This window comes from Pholcus phalangioides, unplaced genomic scaffold (genome assembly GCF_987345545.1).
Source record: "Pholcus phalangioides strain wild (caught in Gottingen) unplaced genomic scaffold, Ppha-v1.0 ptg000011l_1, whole genome shotgun sequence".
Taxonomy (NCBI): domain Eukaryota; kingdom Metazoa; phylum Arthropoda; class Arachnida; order Araneae; family Pholcidae; genus Pholcus; species Pholcus phalangioides.
In genome coordinates this window covers 59474855-59499790 of record NW_028301604.1, presented here as the reverse complement: position 1 = coordinate 59499790, position 24936 = coordinate 59474855, and the positions used below count along the sequence as shown (strand labels likewise).

The 24936-nt window shown below is 35.8% G+C and overlaps 1 protein-coding gene across 2 annotated transcripts in view; it reads right to left on the bottom strand.

The window, feature by feature from the left end:
• LanA (laminin subunit alpha) overlaps positions 1 to 24936 on the bottom strand; it is a 308555-nt gene that overhangs the window by 221701 nt on the left and 61918 nt on the right. Inside the window, exons 5-8 of one of the 2 annotated variants that reach the window (XM_089239807.1) lie at positions 20493 to 20697; positions 18092 to 18301; positions 6204 to 6476; positions 1808 to 1945 (exon numbers count right to left, since the gene is read on the bottom strand). In XM_089239807.1, coding sequence (XP_089095933.1) covers positions 1808 to 1945; positions 6204 to 6476; positions 18092 to 18301; positions 20493 to 20697 — 826 coding nt within the window. Of the gene's footprint in view, positions 1 to 1807; positions 1946 to 6203; positions 6496 to 18091; positions 18302 to 20492; positions 20698 to 24936 lie in introns of those variants that run through there. The other variant, XM_089239808.1, reaches the window with a different exon arrangement.

The following is a 24936-nucleotide window of genomic DNA, read 5'->3' as shown; positions in this document are numbered from 1 at the left end:
GTTCTTAGAAGCATAGGCGTATGCAGAATTTTCTCAAGGGGGGGGTTTTACATTTTTTCCTGCGAAATAACACTATAATCTCAGTTTGGGGGGTTAGAATCCCACAACCCCCCCCCCCTTTGCAAATGCCAATGCTTAGGAGAAAAACTTGTTAAAATGGAAAAAAATTCAAATGAGTATGTCACACCTTGCAGGATATAAAAAAATCATAATTTTTTTAATTTAAGTAAGTTTTTAAAATTTAAAACCTCTAAATCTTTTCAATTTTTTTATTTAAATTAACTGACTGCTTATTAATTAAAACAAACCTTGTTATTCATTAAGACTGCATATTTTTTCACCTAATCTCTCAAATTTAATTCAGCATTAATGAATAAATTAACAAACAAAAATAAACAAACTACAAGCAAGAAATATGAACACCAAAAATCTGTGCTTATATAACATGAAAGGTCATTGAATCCAAATTAACTTCATAGATTAACATTTTTCTTGCAGAGAAAAAAGTGTTTTTATTTATGAGGTCTCCCCAACTTCAAGGTTGCCTGGTGGCAACTTAGTATCACATTAGTGCAGGATTTCTCTCTCTCTCTCAATTCAGTCAATGTACAGACAAAGGATCCTTCAACATCAGCTAAATGAAAAACATATTCTATTGGCGAGATTGTTTCTTGTGAAATTGGTGGAGGCATTTATTATGAATGGCATTTTCTGACTTGAATGATGTTGCTTAATAATTTAAACATTTTTGTTCTTTTACAGATATAATGAGATAAAAACAAAGAAAATTCCAAACCTTTTCACTTTTCATATTAAAATTTCAAGTCCAATGGTATTTATGTTGGCACAACATGTATTACTATTTTAAACTAACAATTAGAGCATAGAATTCAATGCTTTATACAAAAATTAATTAATTTCTTTTTCTCCAGGAGAACCCTATTGAACCATTGTAATGCATTGAAAATACGCATTCACATGAGACCCCCTTCTCCGAGCAACTTTACAAGGTTGCAGAGTCCCCCAGTAATAAAATTTAAATCATGAATATTCAATGCAATGCCTTCCTGTATACGCTCTCGCGAGTAGTATATACGGGTGCCTGACAACCTTATGGACACCCCAATGCTTTTATAGCATTAAAGCTCCTATGACATTTCCTACTGAAAAACATTCCCTTTGGAACAAGCTCTGTGAGTGCACTAGCACACATAAAAAAAACTCAAAGAGCTGCATTTTCTTTTTTTTTAAAAGTCAGAAGAAAAAATTATTTTTGTAGTATTGAGGGTATTTCCCATAGCTCAGTAGTTGAGTTAGGTCATCTGTAGGAACTACTGACAATCCATAGCAGTTGGAAACTCTGCTCCCAATATTTTTTTGTAATTTTTTCCATGCACAAAATCTAGAAATAGAACAGCTATCTTTCTGCACTAAATCTAGGGATTAAGTTTGCATCTATATTTACCAGATCTTCCACATTACTTTTAATCAACAATTTTACCACATTTCACTGATGTGCATACCACATGATGTTACTTTTACTACATCATTGAAGTTAAATATAGGAAAAATGAAATTTTAATTTTGTAATTTAAATCAATGATTTAAAAAAATCAAGTGATTTAAATTGGCACAGCTTCAACCCTTGAAGTCATCTTATTTATAATTTGGTAATTAGATAGATCCTGATGCTATACAAATTTAAAATTGACAAAAGTAACATCTTTAGAAACTGCAAATGTAGAACGATATAGTTATACATAAAATATGACCTTTTTGATAATAGATAATAATAGTTTCAACTTACATTCACACAAAGGATAGTTGTAATATCCAGCTCTACATTTATTACATTGCCTTCCACCATAGTTTCCACGACAGGCACACTGTCCATCAGCTCCATCACATATATCACTAACAGACGTATCCAAATGGCAATCACAAGCTGAAAAAAATAAAATTTATTTCAATATGACAGTGAAACATATCTACTATATGTTTGGAAATACGTTAACAAAACCATATATGCAATAAACACAGTTTTTGAGGAAACAATTTCATATTATATATATTGTGAAACAAAGACTACTGCAGTCAGACCTTTAGTGTAACATCTATCACTTCTAACATCAACCTGCTTATAGCATCAGTTTTTAAAGGATCTTGCCAGCATTATTAGCAAATTGGGCTGACTGGTTATTGAGTTACTCTGCCTAGCAAATTGGTGCATACCAGGCGGTGTCAAATGTATACATGTATGACCCAAACATATTTATGAATGTCTGAAGTGGGCATGTGTGTTCAAAGTGATTCCATCTATCTCCCAAATTGGAATTGAAAGTGTCAGATGCTTGAGTATTTGTGTGTTGTATTTATCCTGCTTTAAGCTTGTGTGAACTCTGTCAAGAAACTTTTCAAAATTCAAAGTTGGAAAAGTAACTCAAACAAAGATTATGTATTTGCATTACAGTTGAGTGTGAGAAAGTTGATCGACTATATAAAAAACTCCAACAAAAAACAGTACAAGATGAATATATGCAGGGCTGGATTTTGTTATCTAATAGCCAAAATAATTTTGCAGCCCTCTAAAAAAATGTAGCTAAAATGAAGCTGTTTCAATAATAGGCAGCATCAACTTCTGCCCTTCATATTTTTTTAAAAACCTTTGAAATTTTTTACAATGGCATAATCACTTTCCCATGATTAAAAGATTAAATTCTTTAACTGCATCTAAAGAACAGTCAGTTATCACTGTAATCAAAACATATTTTTATCCATTCACTACCTTTGACAGAAACAGAACACCCAGAGTCCAACAGTGGATGACTTTGTCCTTTTTTCTAGTGGTTATCCGCAAGACCATAACTAGATAATTGAATCTTAAGTTACCCTACCCTGTATTGTTAGTCATGTTTAAGACAAAATAGCTATGGTATAGGTGGAGTCATGAGATTAAACTTATCATCATATCAGTTTGGCTTTCCCAGGAAAACAATTCCTGACCACAGCAGCAGTTATCTGTATATGGTTGCTTAAAAATAGGAAGCTCTTCACCTCATTACTTACAAACTTTTACTTTTCACACCCTATACTCTTACAAATCTATGAGGGTTGAAAATGAAAAAATCACTAGTCTTCGATGATAAAATACTATTTTTTTTTAAAGTAAACACGAGCTGCACGTATTCCCAAGGGATCAGCATGATCCGACCAGGGAATTTGTTAGTGTTAGTAGACATCCATGCCTGAACCGGGATTCGAACCCAGACCTGCACAGTGAGGAGCTAGTTCCCTAACCACTCGACTGCCAGGCGGCGAAGTTATTACTTATAATTATTAGTTAATTTACTAGTTATAATCAAGCTGATCATATTTTCTTGACAAAAATACAGAAAAATATGAGAAGTTGCCAATTATGGCCAAAAATGATGCCAAAGTTAAACAAAGTCATCAGTCATTGCTAAAAGATCACAAAAAAAATAATCAATCACAAGAAATGAAGCACTACTGCCAATTGCAGTGAATTAAAATGAATTCTATGAAATGAAATGTATAATATGATAAATATGTAAGGTGATTATTCACATTTTTCACATAATTATCATAATATTATTCATAAGTTGGGGAAATAATTTTTACCTTTGATTACAGTGAAGAAGAGTTCAAGACTTCAGATTACAAGTGACTCAGGTTATGAGTGTTTTGCAAGATCAGAAAATTTTTTTAGCAAATTTTAGTTTGTTAAATACGAATAGTACACATTCCAAAGCTTACTAGATGAGGATCAGTCAGTAAGAAGCTATGGTATTCATATTGTCTGACAAGTGTGCTGTGATCACAACCAGATATGCCAACATTGGCATGAATTCTCTCAGTAACGAAGAATGTTGAGCTTTACCGCAGAGATGCCCTCCCCCACCAACATGATCATAGTCCAAAAAAAAAAATTGAAAATTCATTTCAACACCCCAACACAAACCAGAACCTAGGAGCTTAGGCTACATTCTTAAAGCTGAATGTTTTGTATTCTTCTAAAATGAGCCTCTCAGTTGACTAGAAATGTTCTGTGATAAAAATTCCCATAATAATGTTTTCTACATTTTTCTGAAAATTTTCTTGGGATTGTTCTGCAGCAGCAGAATTGTTTGCAACATATGTCACAGTTTTCAGCATATTCTGCTTCGGGGGCTACCTGAGCTTCCTTCTTCAAATAACTTTGCAAGGTTGCAGAGTCCCTGAGTAATTCATGAATATTGAATGATATTGATCTTGCATGCACTTTTGAGGGTCATATATATACGGTCATCCGGCAATCTTAGGATGCCCCCCCCCACAATGCTTTGTTCATACTCCCATGGAACCTCCTACTATAAAGGTTCTTTCCAGAACACTCTGCGGGCATGGCAGTGCACATTGAAAATCATGTCCTCCACAAGGGTGGGGCTGACAGGGCTCCAGTTTTGGGGGCCCAGAATAAATTTGATCATTTTTTGTTTTATCACACTATAAATTTACTATAGAGGGGGCAATTAAAAAAATGTGGCTTGAGACTCAAAGATCTCAGCCTTGGGGCACCTGTTGCAGGATATGAAGGTCATGTCGAAAATGCCTCCTGTGCAAAAAAACTACAAACACACTCTTGGTGCATATGGCAGATTGCCTTACTGCCCAAGAGATTGATGCAGGTAAAATAAAAAAAAATTGAGTGAATGCATTGCTTACAAGTGCCAAAATTATCATAAAGTTGCTATTTGCTGATTTCTCTCTCTTCAATGGAGCTTTCTACATTTCAGTGGCACTACATAAGGGAGATGAACATGGTAAGAACATAAAATTTGCCCTCACTCATCTACATTCTTTGCTGATTGACCCTGAAACAAGTCCTTGTTAATTTTGAGGCTTCAGAACCACCTTTTCCAGACATGGGGACCATGCTAAAATAATCACTGGCCACTTTGGAGGACGGATTTCACATATTCTTAAAAATAATAATAATAAGTAAGATACCACAAGAAACTCAAAGACCTGAATTTTTTTCCAAGAAAAAAATTATTTCTGTAATATTGAGAGTATCTCTCATAGCTTTGTAGTTTAGTGCGGCCGTCCGTAGCAGTTGGCAGCTCTGTCACAACTAAAAATCCAACTGTTCATTCTTTCACTATAGGCAAGACCATCCGTCAGATGGTCCGCAAGACCAAAGTTCAGTTGCTCGGCCTAAGCATTTTTTTTTGCAGGGGGCTCTTTTATTATTTTACTTCATAAAAGACAAAATTAAAAATATATATACTGTATACATATGCATAGTAATGAAACCTTAAATATTTTAAGGTCCCTTGTTTGACTTGCAACAATTCACAGCACAAGTTCATGATAGACTGAACTCTTATGTGTTAATGCAAACAAGGGTTCAATAGAGAAATTTCCCTAACTTTTTGCATTTTTCTAAAAATACTGTAGCTTTCAATTTAAAATAAATAGAAATACAATAATATATATATATATTATAAATTTAACTGTACTATATATATCTTTGAAAAAAATCATGCTTTCCATAAAGGAGATGGTTATAGAATGAATCATTCAAGTTTCCATTATTTCCTATGGGGAAGTCTATTTTGATATATGAGTGCCTTGGATTAAGATCATATTTATAGAATGAATTATGTTCACAAACCAAAGTTTTACTGTGCTCATTTCTTCGAGCCTACCTTTTGTAATGATGTGAAAAAGTTTTATAATAGTGGCATTTTAAGTTGTGGGGGGTTTTGTTGCAAAAAGAGCAGTGAACACGAAGTTTCGTGTAAATTGTGATGCTGTTCATACAGCATTGCCACTGGGGATGGAGAGACATTGTTTAGTACATTAAATCATTAAAAACAAACTTCAAACACATATTCTTCTAAATTTGTGTAAGCAGTTAGTTCTCAAAACAACACAAATGAGAAGGCAAATTTAACAGTTGTATGGGTCTAATTTATTTGATTCTACAAGATACAATTTTTCATTATTGGAATCTGGTGATCCTATATTTGCACCAAACACTATATTGCATCATTTTATATTATTATTAGTTTAAAAACTTCAAAATTCAGTTTTCATAAAGATCTTTTGAATTTTGTACAAATAAATTTAATTTAGCTCTCATTACATTATTGCTTTCTGTAATGATTAAGGTTAAATCTCAATATCAATGAAATACTTACGAAAACATTCTGGAAATCCATAAAAACCTTGTTGGCACAGGTCACAGTTCTTCCCTGCATAGTTATACTTGCAAGGGCATTGGCCACCGCCAACTTCACAAACATTTCCTTCAGTGCCATTAGCATGACAGTCACATGGACGACAACTTGGGAATCCATAGTAACCATCACTACAAGAGTCACAGTAGGGTGACCTATATTCTGGACGACATTCACACTGTCCATTTCCATCTGCACAATTTCCAGTTGAGTATGTGGGATCACAATTGCAAGCTGTAAAATGATGGACATACTGAAAATGAAATGCCAAAATAACCCTGGTGTTTTTATTATACTCATATTGTCAAGACTTGAATCATCAAGAAATTTGAGCCTTTATATACAGGGTGTTTTGTTAATGGATCAACATACTGAGAGGGTTGTTAATAGGCATCAAGAGGAAAAAAAATTGCAATGGAACATGGTGTTGCAAACCACGTTGCAAAGGGTGAAAATCGCGAAAAGTGGATGCAGGCTCTAAGTCCAGAGGAGACGGAAGGTGGATGTCAGTTGATTACTGAATGCTTTCATGGGTTTGCTCACCATATCTGACATTACCACCATTTATGTGACGCCTGTGGACACACTGGAGGATCTCATAGCGTGGATGGTCATAGCTGCGGTAGAGATCAAAAGCATACCTAGTATCTTCAAGCGCATCTGGGAATCATTTTTACATTGTTTTAGACTGCACAATGCGTCAGCGGCCACCACTTCCAACAATTCTTATAACAATTAATCAAAGAAATCTTTCTGTAGTTATTGTTGCACTTTTTTGTCGTTCCAGCATGACATCAAAACCTATATGCGTTTTTTGCAATTTTTACCCTCTCAACATGGTTTGTAACACCATGTTACATTGCAAGTTTTGTTTCTCTTGATGTCTTCTAACAACCCTCTGAGTTTGTTGGTCCATTAACAGATCACCCTTTATATTACCAACACATATACAAGGTGGGCAAAAAGTCTGTAAAAACTTTGACAATTCATAAAAACCGGAAAAATAACCAAAATAAAAAATGGTTTGCAGGGTTAGCATCGCTAGGTCTAAGGAATTTTTTTAAGACAGGACAAAAATAACTCAAAAACAGCTAATAGGTGGCGCTGACGTACACAAGTCAAAGAAAATATATCCAAATAACGAACAGAATGCCTCCAAATCATTTATTACAGAAGCATGTGTTCCACATGACCACCACCACAGGGTATAACACATTGCAGGCGAGTCACAAATCCAGCAACAGCAGAGTGCAGCCAGGTACACAAATGGTGAACTGGTTGTGGATTAGGAGCACAAGTTCTTATAACCGTCTCATTTGCATATTTCCATCAAAGTTGCTCGTACCAGCGTCACCTATCGGCTGTTTTTGAGGGTTTTTTTTTTTTCCTGTCTTAAAAAAATTCCCATGACCTAGCGGTGCTAACACTGCAAAGAATTTTTTATTTTAGTTATTTTTCCAGTTTATATGAATTTTTAAAGTTTCTACTGACTTTTTGCCCACCCTGTATATACCAACAACACGAATTACAATAAAAAAAACAAAATACAATAAATATTAATTACAATGAATATATATATATATATATATATATATATTTGTAATTTGTTATTTCATATGTTATTTCTCATTTCATTTGTTATTTCATATGTTATTTCTCATTTCATTTGTTATTTCATATGTTATTTCTCATTTCATTTGTTATTTCATATGTTATTTCTCATTTCATTTGTTATTTCATATGTTATTTCTCATTTCATTTGTTATTTCATATTTTGATTCTAATTGTGTATTCTCATTTTTGATGTTTGACTTCCAAAGCTTGTTTATCGCAAAAATGTCGGGGGAACTGATGGTAATTTTATGCCTATTAGGCTTACCATCATTAGAAACATTTTAGCAGTTTGGAGCACACACACACACAGTTACAGTTGAATTAAGCAGGGCTATCGGCTGCAGAGACCATTCCCTGGCTGGGAGAGAGTAATGTGAGGTAGGTAATAAAATAAAGAAAATTGAAAATTCAAAACAACAGCAGTAGTAGATTACTACAAAAACAAAAAGAATGGAAATGGGATGATATGGAAAAGAAAACTTCAGATCTAGGGGACGATGCTAGATCACTTTTGTGAGTTATGAGATGTAGTCCCAGGATGAGTGTGTGTTTAGGTTGGAAAGGACCTCAAAACCAGAAAGAAATGTTAAATAAATCTTTTACTTAACGAAATGAATTTTTCGAAATGACAAATCGATATACGGAGGTTGGACGTCATGAAGGTAGGCCAAGATTTAATGGGAAGAGAGGACGCAAAAAAGGATGGAATGCGATGACGCATGAAGCGGGAGCAGTTGAAAAGAAAATGGGTCGCAGTTTCCGGAAGTTGGCAGTGTGAACAGAGAGGGCTGTTAACTTTTTTGATGAAAAACAAGTAAGCATTAAGAGGCGCTCTATCACAGATTAACTTGTAAAAGAGGCGTTCAAATTTTGAATTAGAGAAGAGATGAGAAATCTGATTACAACAGTTGAAGAAAATTTGAAAGTCAGGAATAGTGGAATTAAGCGAATCAGATGTATATTGACGAAATGAAAGTCGTAACATAGATCGTAGGTCCTCTGGATAAAGAGCCGGCATGACGTAAGGACTGGGAGAGGAGGAAAGCGAACGAACATAGCTGTCAATAGACTCGTTCAAATCTATCCCAGAATGTGCAGGGACCCAAATTAATGAGATATGGCTGGTATAAGAACAAACCATTAGAAGTTGGGAATAAAGGAGGTGGATGACTGTGGGAGAGTGACTGGAGAATTCATTAATAGCATGAAGAACTGATTTAGCATCCGAAAAAAGGACCACGGGTTGGCCCCTGGTGGGGATAAATGATCTCAAGCCCATAGTGATAGCTAGAGCTTCTCCTGTAAATATAGAGGAGTGAGAGTGAATCCACCATGCTCTCATACTATTCGTAGAGGGACAAAAAGCACCGCAGACAACATTAGAATTTTTAGACGCATCAGTAGCAATGATGATCGTTGAACGGTCTAAAGATTTCAAAAAATTTTGAAAGAGGATGTTGATTATATTCTTATGTCTATGTTGTTGAAAATCCAGGTCATCAGTGACAACCGAAATTTTGTTCGAAATCCAAGGATAGAAAGAGTAGATTGGTCTGAGAGTTTGGGAGAACGAGAAATTAAGGAAACTGAAAAATTGGGAAAGTCTGATTTTCAGTTTGGGAGCAATATGCGAAAAAATTGAATTGAAGTTATCAGCACAGCCTTGAGTAGGAGAAGCAGCAGCCTGAATACATGCAATACCATTTCTAAGAAGAAGAATTTCCTCCAGAGTGGGGAGTGCTAAAATGGTACGCATCTTGAGTATTCTAGTAGAAAGTGGTAGGCCCAAGGTAGCTCTCATTGCAGAATGATACATAGTATCCAATTTCGAACAGTTAGTTTTAGCTGCATTTAACCATACTATGGAACCATATCCTAAAAGAGCTGAAATGATGTTAATGAAAATAGGTTTCACAATAGAACAAGGAATATTTCTGGAAAAATGATGAAGAGAACGACAAATATTGAGAGTGAAAGTGCAACGAGATCTGAGATGATTAATTTGTTTTTTCCAGATTAAAGAACGGTCTAAATAAATACCTAGGACTTTAAGGTAGGGATCAAACGGGATACTATTTCCATTGATTTGGAAATTCGGAACATATGAAGTGGGATTCCGAGATAAAATCGTAAAACGAGATGGACAGACCACTGTCCTCCGCCCACCTAAGGATACAATTAATTGCAGACATCATACGAGCTTCCATATAGGCTTCACAGTTAGATTTATACATGATGAAAATATCATCTGCATACACAAAAAGTTTAATGTCGGGCGGTAAGTAGGTGACGATATCAAGAGTGAAGAGAGAAAATAAGATAGGAGACAATGTTGAGCCCTGTAATAATCCTGAACAAGGTGAAAACTTATTGGATGAGCAACCACGCCAGTGAATGAAATGATCCCGTCCACCCAAATAATTAGATAACCAAAGTAAAAAGCGACCATTCAAACCCATTCTCGCCAGTTTATGTAACAAAAAAGAGTGTTGGGTTGAATCATATGCTTTATTGATATCAAAAGCAAGAAGATAACAGGTCTTAGATTGGCGGAAGGCATCTGAGGTATAAGAAACAATATCTCTGAGACAGGCCTCGGCAGAGGTTTTTGGACGGAAGCCGTAGAAGCAGTGCGGAAAAATTTTGAACCTTAGGCAAATCCAATTAAGACGAAACAGAATAATGCGTTCGAAAATTTTGTTTATGGAATTGATCAATGTGATAGGGCGAAAAGAACTCGGATGCGATGGGGATTTGCCAGGTTTTTGAATAAAAATAATTTTACCCTCTTTGAAAGAGTATGGAATTATGGCAGAAGTCCAAATCCTATTGAAGGCAGGCAAAAATTCCAAGCCTTTAGCAGGGAGATATTTAAAAGCGTGAAGAGGAATGTGATCAGGACCAGGTGCAGTAGATTTTCCAGATCTTATGGCTCTGCGAAGTTCCTGAAAAGAGAAATCCGCATCTAGACATTGTTGAAAACAATGGTGGGGACCAGTGAATTGATTCGGAGGAGGGAGGGAAATGTTTGGAAAATGAAAATTTTTTAGAATTGAAATCTGGTCCTCTGGACCCGTGAAGTCTCTGTGAGCAATGGAAAAAACTAGTCGGGAAGAATCAAAAGATTTCGAAGCCACATACCGGTTTCGCCTCAAAATAGAATATACAGCTGAAGGGGGAGAATGGGGCTTAACTTCAGAAGCCAGAAGTTTAAGACGAAGAGTACGCAGATGACGACGAAATTTAGCAGCACTCTGTTTGTACAAGATCCAGTTTGAATTAGATGGCGAAGAACGGAACTTTCGAAAGTTACGTTTTTTTTCAATGAGAAGAGATTGACCATCCCTATCCATTTTGATACGAGGGAATTTTTTACGAGGTTTAAGCGAAGTGTGCTTTGAAATAGAAGAGCGTAAAAAAGTATATAAGTCGTCAAAATTATCGGACGATGGGATATTTTTCAAGTCCGAGATAATTGAAGGCCAATGGGAATGACGAACCATTGATGAAGTATTACAGTTTATCGGAATAGAAAGCTTGATTGGAAGGTGGTCACTGTTCAGAAGACTGTCAGTCGGAGACCAGGTTAGAGTCCGATGAACATTTGGGGAGCTGAAACAAAAATCTAAAAATGAGTTGGTATTGGCACTATAATAAGTAGGGCAGGTAGGAATGGTGAAGCAAATATTATTTTGAAGATACCAGTTGTGAAGGGCAATACCAGCTGAAGAATTTACATTGCCACAAAAGTTCACATTTTTAGAATTAAAGTCACCCAACATAATATAATCGCAAGTCATCAAAGATATCACGTGGTTCAAAGGATCAATGTCAAAAGGGCCATCAGGACGGTAAATATTTGCAAGGCATAATGGATGATTATTTATAAAAATTTTAACACAGAGAATTTCAAAAGATACATCATTAGTGGCCCAAATGAGTTGAGATGAAAAATCAGACCTGATAGCTGTAATTAAACCACCACCGGAAGAATATGTTCTATCAGAACGGTATATATGGAAACCCGGAATAAAAAAGGATTGGTAATTAGAATTGAGCCAACTTTCCTGGATGCAAATGATGTCAAATTGATGAATAATATTACGAAATAAATTAAATTTGGAACGAATGCCACGACAGTTCCACTGCAAAATATTTAATCTTTGACTTAAAGACATGAAAAATAAAAATAAAGGCAGGACCAGCTTGGAATTCTCACAACAAAAGGTAATAATAAAAAAAAAGTGGCATGCATATGAATAAGAAAACTAATTAGGTATTACCTTTGGGAGGATAAAAACCCCCTAGAGCTCCGCCTGTCAGAAGACTCGAGGAATAGGAAGAGGATGGATCATTTTTATTTTTTTTTCTCGGCGACGTCCTGTCGTCCACCGTGGGACGGAGAGAGTCAATAACAGTCTTGATTACATCAGGCATAAGAGCAGACAAACAGTTCGAGACTGTTTCTTGTAGTTGAATTGACATTTCATTCAACAAAGCTTCTTTGATCTTTGTGATCTCACTCTGGATTAAACTGTGAATTTCTAATTTCAAAGATGCCAAGTCAACAGGAATCGTGGACATACTAGCTTTACTAGCATATGATTGAGGATGGTTAGGACGACACGCAACCCTGGCCTCTTGAAGAGTGACATGATTATTTGCCTTAAATTCAAGCACTTTACATTCAAAGATATACGACACACATGATTTGTCCATTGGATCATGATCACCAGCACAGTTGACACATGATCTAGGATTTGAACAATCTGAGGAGCTATGAGCACCCCCACAGGATCGACAGACTGGACCAGAGGCCCGACAATGGACTTGTCGATGATTCAATTTGAAGCACCTGGAGCATTGAAATGGCCGGTCAATGAAAAGGTTCGGTCTATGTATGGTGAACCATATTTTGAGAACTGAAGGTAAATTCACTCCCAAAATAGTAGCAAGCACTGACGTGGACGCTTCACCATTTCTTGCAAATCTTCTTAGACTCAAAAGGGTGATGTTATTTTCGCGAATTTCCTCGGCCAAGTCCGCAAGAGTTTCAGAGGTAGGAATATTCCGCAGGAGGAATTTCGAGGTAATGTTATCAGTAAGCAAAATAGCTTTGACTGGAATATCTAGGATCCTAGGTATCGATAAGGCTTCGGTCGCCGCTTTTTGTGAAGAGGTCGCAATTATGAGTTCATTACCACGAGTGAAACGGACGTCTAAGATCTGGGAGGTGTCTGAAAAATAATTTAATAAGCTTTTTTTCAAGTCCCTCGGTCGAGATCTCGGAATAGCTTGAGCACCCGACAGCTTGACAGTGAAGCATTTAATTTCATTACACGCACAGGCTAATAAGTCTACATCACTAATATTTGAAGACCACGTGTTGACAGGCAGAGCCCTATTAGGGTTCGCAAAACCATTAGAGGGAGCATCATTATTAATTTCCATGTCGATATTGTTATCAATCAAGTTAGCTATAAGAGAGTTGGAACTACATACCAAATCCGCCGTCTCGACGATAAAACGAGGATTAAATAAATAACCAAAAAAAACAACGAAAAAATTACCGTGACGAACAATATGAAGAAAGGGAAGGAGGGGAAAGAAAATTACAGAAAGGAAAGATTATCCTTTTTCTAACACAAACGCAAAAAACAAACTAGCGCTACAAAAGTCAACGCGGAAACCGGATTACGAAGAAGCAGCCGATCACCCACCAACTCCGAAAGGAGAGGACCTAATCAGGTTGGAGCAATGTGGGGGGGGGTTCCCCCTTGAGAACGACCTCCTCATTGATCCATATTTTTCCTTTCCACAATTTTTCAATAACTTCTCATCTTTCGCCTTTTCATAACATATATATATATATATATATTTTTTTTTTTTTTATATATATAAAAAATTTTTATATATATTTTTACATATAAAAAATTTTTATATATATTTTTACATACATAAAATTTTTTTTCCTTATATATATATATATATACATATATATATAGATAGAAAAATATATAAAATAAATAGTGAAACATGATAACATTTTTCATGTTCATTTTTTAAGTATACAAATACAAAGGCCACAACTGGCAAAATGCCCAATGAGGTGGCTGAAAAAGATGATATAGTTTTCACTCTAGTGTATTTCTCAACTTCTTTATGCTTTATTTTGTGTTTCTCTTGGTTTTTCTCTTGACTTCCAAAGCTGGTCATGCAAAACATTATGGGGGGGGGGGGGGAACAAATGGTAAATGGTGTCATTTTTGGCTTAATATCATCAGAAATATTTTGCCTTTTTAACAATTTTGGGGGTTCTTCCTTGACCATGACCTCTGCATATTTCCAATATTTTCAATCCTTCAGACTCCATTTTTCGTCTTAGTTTTCATTTCAATTTTCATATAGATGAATAAATGTAAATATATCTGCTACGAAAATACAATGATTCTGTAAAAATGATAACTAAACATTAGTGACACATAACCAAGTTACTAAGAATCAGTTTTTGTGCCAAAGAAAGAAAGAATTTCAAACTCAAACTTAATATTTTATTCTATTTTCTCAACGACACACAATAATAGTGTACCACATCAGGGACATCATTTTTTATATCAGGAGGGACTTAAACCTTTTTTGAGTCATGGGCACAATTTATGTGCAGGCAGCACCAGAAAAATATCTTTACCCACATAGACTCTGACATTTGCTTAATCTAAGACAGGTATGCAGTTGGCTGTCTTTATTTACAGGTTTATATTTGTTGTTTTCGTATTTGTAGTGTCTTCCCCTGTTTATTGGAGGAAAAAAAATGTTGTAGTGCTATTTTTCTGATATCAGAACAAAATATAAATTAGACTTGTTAACAAAACGTTTTAAAAACCTTCTTAAATGTTTTTCTATTGCTTCTAAGTTTTGTAGTGTTTCTGAAAGACTTGTTCAAATACAGTGAAACTTCCATAGGTGGCCACCTCTATTCTCCAGCCAACTTTCCTTCACAGTCAGTTTTTCTTGGAACGGACAATAGGCTCCAAAGACATAATACAAAAATCACCCTCATTTCGCAAGCAACCTCTGTATGCGGTCAATGGCCAACCTGTCCGTGGCTATTTCTTTATAGATAATAGTTTAAAAAAACAAGTTTTTATGTGGTTTTTCCTTCCCACTGCATTCAAAGCTGATAATTCTCTTTGTATAAGCTTATAATCTATATACATAAGCATAAATACCTTTTTGGATCAATCAGATTTTCTATTCATGTTTGACACTATCAGGTTGGAAATATTTGTAAATAGGATGACAAAGATAGAGGCTAATGCTATATGGTTGCTGCTAGCAGATAAGACAAGACTAGCAGAAAATTTGCTCTATGGGTGACAGGGTAAACCAGACAAATAACGCTATGATCTTTACCAAATAGGTGAAGGATGTGGAAGTTTTGGCTTAGTGGATACTTTCTTTACTTTTTAGCATGCAGAAATTCAGTAGAACAACAGTGAGGAACAGACCAGTCATTTTAACGTTTTCTGGAGGGAGGGGGTAAAGAACATATACTTAATGCATGTATATATATATACAGATTTCACTTTGTCCATTACTATAATATTTTTTAATCCTGGGGGGGGGGAATTGCCCAAATGACAGACCAGGTGAGGAAGTAAAAAAAATGTGAGGAAAGAACATGCAAGGGCGTAGCGGGGGGGGGGACTTGGGGGTCTGCCCCCCCCCCGAAATGTGAGAAAATGACCGAAAAAAGGTTAAAAGATGGCCAAATCCATTGTTTTGTCAGTTTGGTCCCTCCCCAAAATGAAAGTGGTCCCCCCCGAACAAAATTTCTGGCTACGCCCCTGAGAACATGTACACAATACTTTCTATAAAGGAAGAACAGATCCCGGATAATACATATTAAGACGTACAAGTACCGGTCCATGACATTCCCGTAATGATGTAAATGTGATAACCACAAGTGTCCTCCATTTGGATCTTCTAGCGTGGGTGCTATTTTTCTTTAATAAATATAACCAGCCAGAGTGAGTCAACCAAAACAACAATATTGAAGCTAATCCTTAGCTAAGGCTCTCTCCAGACAATCCCCCATTTAAACTAATCTCATATTGCTCACCAAAATAGGTTTAGAGTGAGAAGATTCAGCCTGGCAATTATATATATATATATATATATATGTGTGTGTGTGTATTTCTCTTTCCTATATTCAAGTTCTTCACGTATTTCATGTCCACAACACAGGTGCGTACTCATATTGTTGTATTCATGTTGCTCACCAAATAAGGTGCTAAGCGAGATGGCACGGGTGATCCTTAATTGTATATATTCCTTCACAGAATATTTCTATTTTGTATATTTTTATCAAATCCACCAGAGCGAGTGAACTCAACCCAATAAAACTGATGCTGGCTTCTAGTACGCAAGTTATCAAACTCATTTGCTTACCAATAAGGTGTTGAGCGAGATGACTCGTTCTGATGGATATTTTATATTTCACAATAAAATTCTCATTTCGTTTTTTTTTGTATCCTGTGTATATAATATGACAAGTGTAAGATAACAGATGAGATGGCATGGGGACCCCCCTTCAATTGCTTTCAAAATATACCTTCATACTAATATGTGTACATTCATCTGTCTTAACAAAACCCAGAAACTTTTCTCCAACTCCCAACCCCATCTCATCTGAAATCCCCACGAAATTTATTAATCGCAACAGTGCCCAATAATCTGGGGAAAATATGTTGTAAAAATTTTGTATGGTTTTTTTTTATACGAAATAAAGTGTTCCGTACTCTGCCGTGAAGCTGGGATGCAAGAGATCTCGGCAAAAGGATAAGTCCAGTGGCAAAGTTTTGGCATTTATTCAACCCTGTTATTTTTTGATGGCAAAAAGAAAGGCCAGACTTTTTTTTCAGGGGTAAAGAATGAGACCTCCATCTGCATACAATCTTTTCCTCTTTAAAATAAGCTAATGCCATACCTAATAACACTAAAAATGATATTACTGTATAAGGGATTTAAACTGAAAGCCTCCTTTCACAATCAATAACAGTTTAATGGAGAAAAAAATTAAAATTTAATCAAAAATTTCCAAAACATCTGCTGAGAAAGGAAATTGTTTTGTTTGGAAAAATTGCGGCCCTTTGAAATTTTGTGGCCCGGTGCAACCACACCTTTTGCATTCCCCACCTAAGTCCGGCCCTGATCTCACACACAACACAATTCAACTTTTGAACACTCTCTAGTTCTCCCATATTCAGATGCATCCTCCCCTTCAATGGGGTAAAATGGTAGTATTTAAATTTCCTTAATGGGAATAGATGTTGTTATAGTCAAGACAATTTCATGCTTGGCAAACTCATGCATCTAGCATAAATGAAATTGCTCTTAATGATCCTATGCAATGTTAATGGCACAGAATGATTGAATGAATATAATTACTCAAAAGATAAGGCAGGCTTTCATGGCTGGAGTTTATAATAGAATCCATACCTTTTGGGCTGTTATGCCATGTTAAGGACTATCCTGGAGCATGGCATAACAGCCCAAAAGGTATGGATGCTAATATAATTTACTACTTAGAAGAAATAAATACTTTTTATTTCAGTTGAATTTTTTATCTTCTACCTTTTTACAAAAATTTATAGATTATCCACACATGGATTTATCCAGACATTGCTATGATTTTGTTATCTGTGACTTTCAAGACAGTTAACAGTTAACTGTAGCCATATAACTGTTAGAATATTATGTTAATGGACAAACATAGATTTATTTATTTATTTCTGTTTTTGGTATCTGGCAACACATTATTAGTCCAGTATTTAGTTTCAGAGTTTTGGCAATAGTACAAAAAAATGGCTCCTCAAGTCTGAACAGCAACAGATGTTGCCTCTCCCTTTAAGTGTTTAAATCTCTATTAAATATGTGTCTTTGTTTAATTGAATATTCTGGTTATAATTACTTACACTCACACACATCATTAGTAAGAAGGACATGTCAACAGATCAAAAATAATAAGAATAACTATGAGTCTATTGTATTCTGGTATTAAAAGATATAAATATTTTTGTTATTTATTAAAAATAGGATTGGTTTTCTAGCTATGAAATCAGAATATATAATGAATAGAGAGACATGTAAAACAATTTTTTTTTTGGAAAAAATTATTACATACTAAATAATTATAAAGAAATGAAAATTAATATTTTCAATAGCACACTCACGTTGGCAAACATCTGTTGCATTCAGTAATTTTCCGTATGGGCGGTAGAATGTTGGTTTACATTGATTGCAGTTGATACCTTGAGTATTGTGGTGACAGTTCCTGCAAACACCACCTCCTTCATAATGACCATGTATGTCTAAGCTTAACCGTTGATCATCAATTTCACTGTCATATGTACATTCATCTGAATGACCAAAGCAATTGCATGCTAGGAATAAAGAGAAAACAAAGAACATCTTATTCAGGAAATCTCTCAATTTAATATTCTGACAAAAAACATTTCACAAACTATGATATTCAATCACATGTTAATATAAAATTATGGTAGCTATGAATAAAATGATAAAAATGAAAAGTTCTTGTTTCATTTCAAGATGCTGTCTTCATTAACTGGGGTAAGCTATCAAAATCTTTATAGTTAACGCAAGGACACCGGAAGTTGGAAAAGTCTAGGGGAATTATGGAAATTCAGAGAAGGGCAACTTGGAACTATTTCAGCATTTTTAAAATGATTGAATGAATCTCTGAATTGAATCATATTTTTCTTAAACAAAATCTTTGAAATAGGGAAAATGCATGATACACACATCAAATACAGTTGGAATTGCTTATAATGAAGTAGAAAAAAACATATAGGTATTGCTTGTACTTCCTATCTAAAATGTTAAAAAAAATTGCTTGCCTGGTAATTTGGATGCACAGATGGTACTCAATATTCTAGACAGAGATGGTTCTTTGAGATACCACTGAGAAGACAATAATGAGTAGAAAGGTAGACATACAATATACAATACCATAGCTATACTGATGACATTCAATCATGATACAGAAAAACCATTGGCAAAATTGTACAACTAAAAGAATCTTTTCACAAGCTTTTTAACTACACCAGGTTGTCTGCGAACTTGACTGAGGGTTTAATAATATTTCAAGCATTCACTTTGAGCAAAAGGAAGGAATATCAATGGTTTCAAAATCCCCTTCACTTTCTTGGGGGGGAATTACCTGTCCCTTACTTTGCAAACACCACACAAATGTGTCTGCTGCTACTTCCATTTTTTGGCACTTTTACCAAAAGGAATGTTGTTAAACTAAACCCCCCCCTCCCTGCTAAATGGCTGCATCACTACCGTGATCTTCCCTTTCTTTGATGACAAAAAAGCAGGGCTCTTCTCTTTTTCTCTGGAGGTAGATGCAAGGCATGGGCCATCCAAAACCCTACTACCTATATTCTTTCTGTAAAGGAATTTGTTTACTAGTTATGATATCTATCAGCCATTTGATATCATCAAGTTTGAAACTGGAAGTTGCCCCCCCCCCACAAAATTTTAGTTTGAGGAAAAAAATTTAATCTTCCACACAGAAATTTCCATCCTTCTGGGATGGAAGTTTTTTTTAAGGAAAATTGCAGCTCATATACTTTGCAGCCCTGCCTAAGCTTGGGCTTGGATGCGGACATGGTGAAAAAGTAGAGAATAAAGTCACATTGATTCTTCTCATAAAGGTGGTGAAAACAAATATAAGAAAGTAACAGAGGTCCCTGTGTTCCAACACTTACAAAAGCTAGACATGTATAGTGTAAACTTGTATTAGACGAATGGCCTGAGTCCCCCTCCCCACAATATTCCAATATTTGCCATCATTATTATACTTATAGAAATGGGTTTGAACAGTGCTATCTTAACGCATGGGCCCACCCATGTTTACAAGATAGGGTCTCAGAAAAACCATTTGGCCTGGGAGTCTCCCGGGAGGGACAGAGCCTGGGTCGTGACTGGTCTGTCTGTCGGGGTCCATGATGCTCTTAAGATGACCCTGGGTTTGAACCCCCAAATATCTATCCTAGATGAAAGTTAGCACACAATTGTGGTAACTTTGAATGATTTCATTGATGATTTATCATATTTAACAATACTAGCTGGGGGATTCTACATAATCATCAGTAAATGTAATAAATTTGCAATAATTCATCAAACTTACCAAAATGGTCAGTGATTATGCTGGAGAATGAATGAAAATAAAGTATTTTTAAAGAAATCTAAGAGGAATGTTTTCTTCACACATTTAAAATGACAATGACTGGGAAAAACCACATCAAGCATAGGCTGATATAACGGAGGGGCTGATAGGAGTCATCGTCCCACCCGTTCAGTGAAAAAATTGTGCCATTGGCATAGGCAGAAGGGCAGAGGTGGACATCTCCCTGTTCACTACACACACCCTCAGTGATTCCCCCATTTGAAGTGCCTGTATCCGCTTATGCATCCACACATGTTTAATTGATATTAATGCTTATTCAATAGAGCCATACAAAATAGATTGCATACTCTGTAGTTTTTCAGAGAATTTCAAGGAAGAAAAATCTTCCAAAATATAAAGAATTAGGCATAGTTACTTACGCTCACATATAAATGGACTATCAATAATCGCTTGTCTCCAGGCTTTCTGTTGAAAACCTGGACAGCATTTTTCACATTGTGGACCACATGTATTATGCTGGCATCTGCATAGCAGTTTATATGGATCAAATGGATCACATGTTTCAGCATGGCCATTGCATACACATCGACCACCAATGTTAATGTCTTTGATACTGTAAAAGTACTGAAAATATACACAAACATTTTCTTAGTAACACTCAGTAAAACATGTTGAAAATATTTATGAAAACAATAAATATTCCAAAAGATATACAGAAAACTAGCGATATGCTTCTATAGCAAAGTGATAGCACACTGTTCTGGCATACGAGAGGGTAAGAGCTCAAGTCTCTGTAGAAGCAGAAATGAATTTTTCTTTCCAAAAAAATCAGCATCTCTACATATAGCCAGTTTTCTCTATAGTTTGTATTAACAAATTGAGAGAGAGGGCACTTTTTTTTACAATATATTCCATTTTACATAAACAGTGTGTCCAGGGCCGGTCTTAGACCAAGTGGTGCCTGGTGCAAAAGCAGTAGTCAGCGCCCCACAGGTGCAAATTGTGTCGGAGGGGGAAATTTTTGGTAGTCACTACTTGTCCCGTAAAATACGGGACAGATTTATTCTACCATATTATAAGACTCGTCCCCATCACCCCCCCCCCCTCTTGGTTGGATATTAAAGGACGAAGAAGTCGGAAAAGCTTTCTTCCTAGAATGAAATTACTGCTATTCAACTTGTAAACAAGCATAAAACCCAACTTGTTTGATTTAACTAACAGATTTAAAAACATTAAAAAAGCAAAACATCACACATTTATGTGTCTTATGAATTGTATTATGATATTATGTATTATGATATTATGTATTATGATATTATGTATTATGATATTATGTATTATGATATTATGTATTATATTATGTATTATGAATATGTATATGAATATGTACAGGGGCGTAGCCAGAAATTTCGTTCGGGGGGGACCAAAGTGACAGAACAATGGATTTGGCCATCTTTTTCCCTTTTTTCGGTCATTTTCTCACATTTCGGGGGGGGGGACCAGACCCCCAAGTCCCCCCCCCCCCCGCTACGCCCTTGAATATGTATATGAATATGTATTATGAATCTTCTTCTTCATACTCATTTTAATTGAATTTTATGGTAAAATACGCAGAGTGCACGTATCACATACAGGCTAAGCTGCTAATAAACAGTGATATTTTTCCGTATGAATTCTTTGATATTTATAGAACTAATGAACTTCATTTGAAATTATCCCTTTCAGACCCAGTACTAAGAAACGAAACAGACAGGTAAACACCAGCTAAAACACCGGGACCTGCAGCTTGGGCAGGCCCCCCTAACTATTCTGAGGCAACTTGGGCTGTACCCCGAGCCGAATGGGGGGAACTTGTAAATCCTCCTTTTTCTGAGCATAACTATTTCAAGGAGACTCCAAGAAAAGACTGCTCCCGAGAAAGCAGGCTACGGCCCTGGAGAAGGGACAGAGCTGTCTCAAGAGCATCATGGGCCCCGGGCAAAGTGGTTTTTCTGAGGCCATACCTAGTAAATTCTAGGAAATTTTAACTAGATCTCATTTTTGTGAGGCCCTCTTCTCTTGAGGCTTCCAGGCCGTGCCCGGGTGGGCTCATGCATTAAGGAGGCACTGGAAAGGGGTTGTTATATTTCTCTCTGTAGATTTTTTTTTTAACCTCTGGGACTTCGGCTTAAATTTCAACGATAACGTACAATTCTTGAAGTTTGGGCTGAACATCCCTGAGGTTAAAAAAAGATTATCTGAAGCTAAAAGAAGCAACTGCACGTTTGTGCATACAGGCTGCTATAAAAGAATTATGCATAATCGCCGGTAAAAGTGATAAATGTTGCAAAATTTATCGAACTTACCGAGACTATTGGTGATTATGCATTACCCCGCTATGCTTTACCGATTCAACGCATTTACGGTAACATATATTTAATGCTATATTTTTTCAGCTTCAAAAACCTCATTTCGAATGTACGAAGACACATATCCGAAATTTCTCTTATTCGAAATGGATTTGCCCCTGTTTGTTTTGAATATGTGAGATACACTACTTTATTTCCATAGTAGCTATAATACCCGAGCCCATAATTAATTTTAAAATATCCTAACCCACATGGACTTATGCAGCTGAATATCAAAAGACAATACGGACCCATTAATTTTCATGAAGATGAAAATAAAAAGTTGAAATCAATGTTATTACATGAATATTCAACTCAAAAGTAGGTTCGGCTAATTACTTCATCTCCTGGGCTTCGTATATCTCTAAACGAACTCAATATTTCAAAAATTGAGAATTCTATACAATTTTTAAAATTATTGATGTGACAGAAAACCCCACCAAATTTCCGCATTTCTACAGTAGAATTGGCAATTATAACACTGATTTCTATGAGGATCACCCTTTTCCTGACCCTCAAAGCGATGCTGGTGATGATTATGACGTCTATTCAAAAAGCCTCATTACTGAGAGTATTGAAAATGTGGCAAACCATTACAAAGGCATATAAACTATTACACATAATACGGGCAACATTAAAGAAGTGACAAACCATTGTAAAGGCATATGAAAGTCTGAAACACATTGCTAGGGAACCACTGTAACAAAAGTAAACGTTCGGAAAGTTGATTGTTTAGGCCGAAAAATCATTGTTGCCCGACAGTTTTTTGCCCTGCTCTGACGAAATTTTAAAGTAGCCTATCGTTCAAGTTGAGTCCCATTTGGTATATATGCAAAATTTGGCGATGATCGATCCAAAGTCGTAGATTTTTATAGAGAACATACACACACACACAGAGACAGACACACAGAAAATCAATTTTATATATATAGATTTCCATGGAAGTCCCTATTAACCTACCCTATTCTGCTGCATCTGTAGGTTATACATTTAAAAAAAATTACGTTGAAATAAAAACAAAATGTCGGAATGAATTTCTTAGTGTGGATCGAAGTTGCATGAAAAGACTTAGAAGTGGCTTTAGTGCTGATAAACCACTGCACCTTATCTATGGCTTTATTTTTTTCCGAGAGAGGTTTTAATAGTTATAATTACGTTAAAAATTTATCAACAAAAGCATTGGTAGATTTTTCAGATTGGGTAGATACCAGTACAAAAATTGACATTTTCTCTACAAAACCGTGTAACACAACATCCCCCCCCCTCCTCCTTAAGAGCGATTTCATATTGATAAATGAAATTTTCTCATGTGGGTTATATACGGCTGAGGACTATACATGGTGCCTTTTTTTCCTCAAACTAGTGAAGTTTGCGGATAATAAGCAGCAAAATTCAATAGGTTTTAATTGATTCTTATTCAAGATTAACGTCGAGGAAATGACACCTTCAAAATCACTTTCTTTAAGATGATTAAAATTCTTACAAATGTTATAGAAAACGAATACAAGAAAAATCAAAATCGACAATTTCACTAGGATCACCAGATTTTTATTTCGATTGAATTTATATTGAGGTTTTTGGCTCTTCTTGAAAGTCGGTTGAAAAAAAAAAACAAATTGAATTTTCAAAATACGCTCCTCATTAGTTTCTTGAAAGGAAATTATATCTTTTTACCAAGACCTCTTAGACATAGATACTGTCTAGGAGGACTTGGAGCCTCATAGGAGGCTTTACCGTTACTCACCGAGTATCTGGAACAAAATCCATGAAACTCTGAAAAGATGTTCAGTTGTGTATGTGTACAGTTTGTTAAAATTTTTCATACACACATATGTTGCACTCAGGGGCAGCTCGAGACAAAATCTCTACCCGAGTGGGACCAATTTTTGGGCTTCCTGACCTCCCCAATTAAAAAAAACATGTTTCTTTCACTTCGTTTTGATATGCGTTCTAAGAAACAGCGATATTTTATGTCATAACGTGCATCAAATTTCTTTTGGCCTTTTACCTTGGATTTAGCGCTCCTAGAGCGGGCAGAAATCATTTTCCTATTTTTTGCCCTTTTACCTCAAACTTAATGGCCCTCTCTCTATATATATAGGAGTTTTATATATATAACAAATAAGTTTTCCTAAATATATATTTTTTTTTTTCGTTTCCACTTCGGATATAACGACCCTCCTAAAGCGAGCAGAAATAATTTTCTGTAGTTTCTTTCACCCTTTTATGCCGGATTTGGCGTTCGTTCTAGAGGGGGCAGAAATCATTTCCCCTAATGTTTTTTTGCCCTGTCTACCTCAGAATTGGCGCCCTTCCTACAGCGAGCACTATTAATTTTTCCAAATTTTTCTTTGCCCTTTCAATTCAGATTTGACGCCCTTCTGGAGCACACCCAGTTCCACCGAGCTGCCCCTGGTTGAAGTAATAGGGAAGTCTGACGAGTCGGGAGACTGGCTAGTGATCAGGCTTTTCGAAA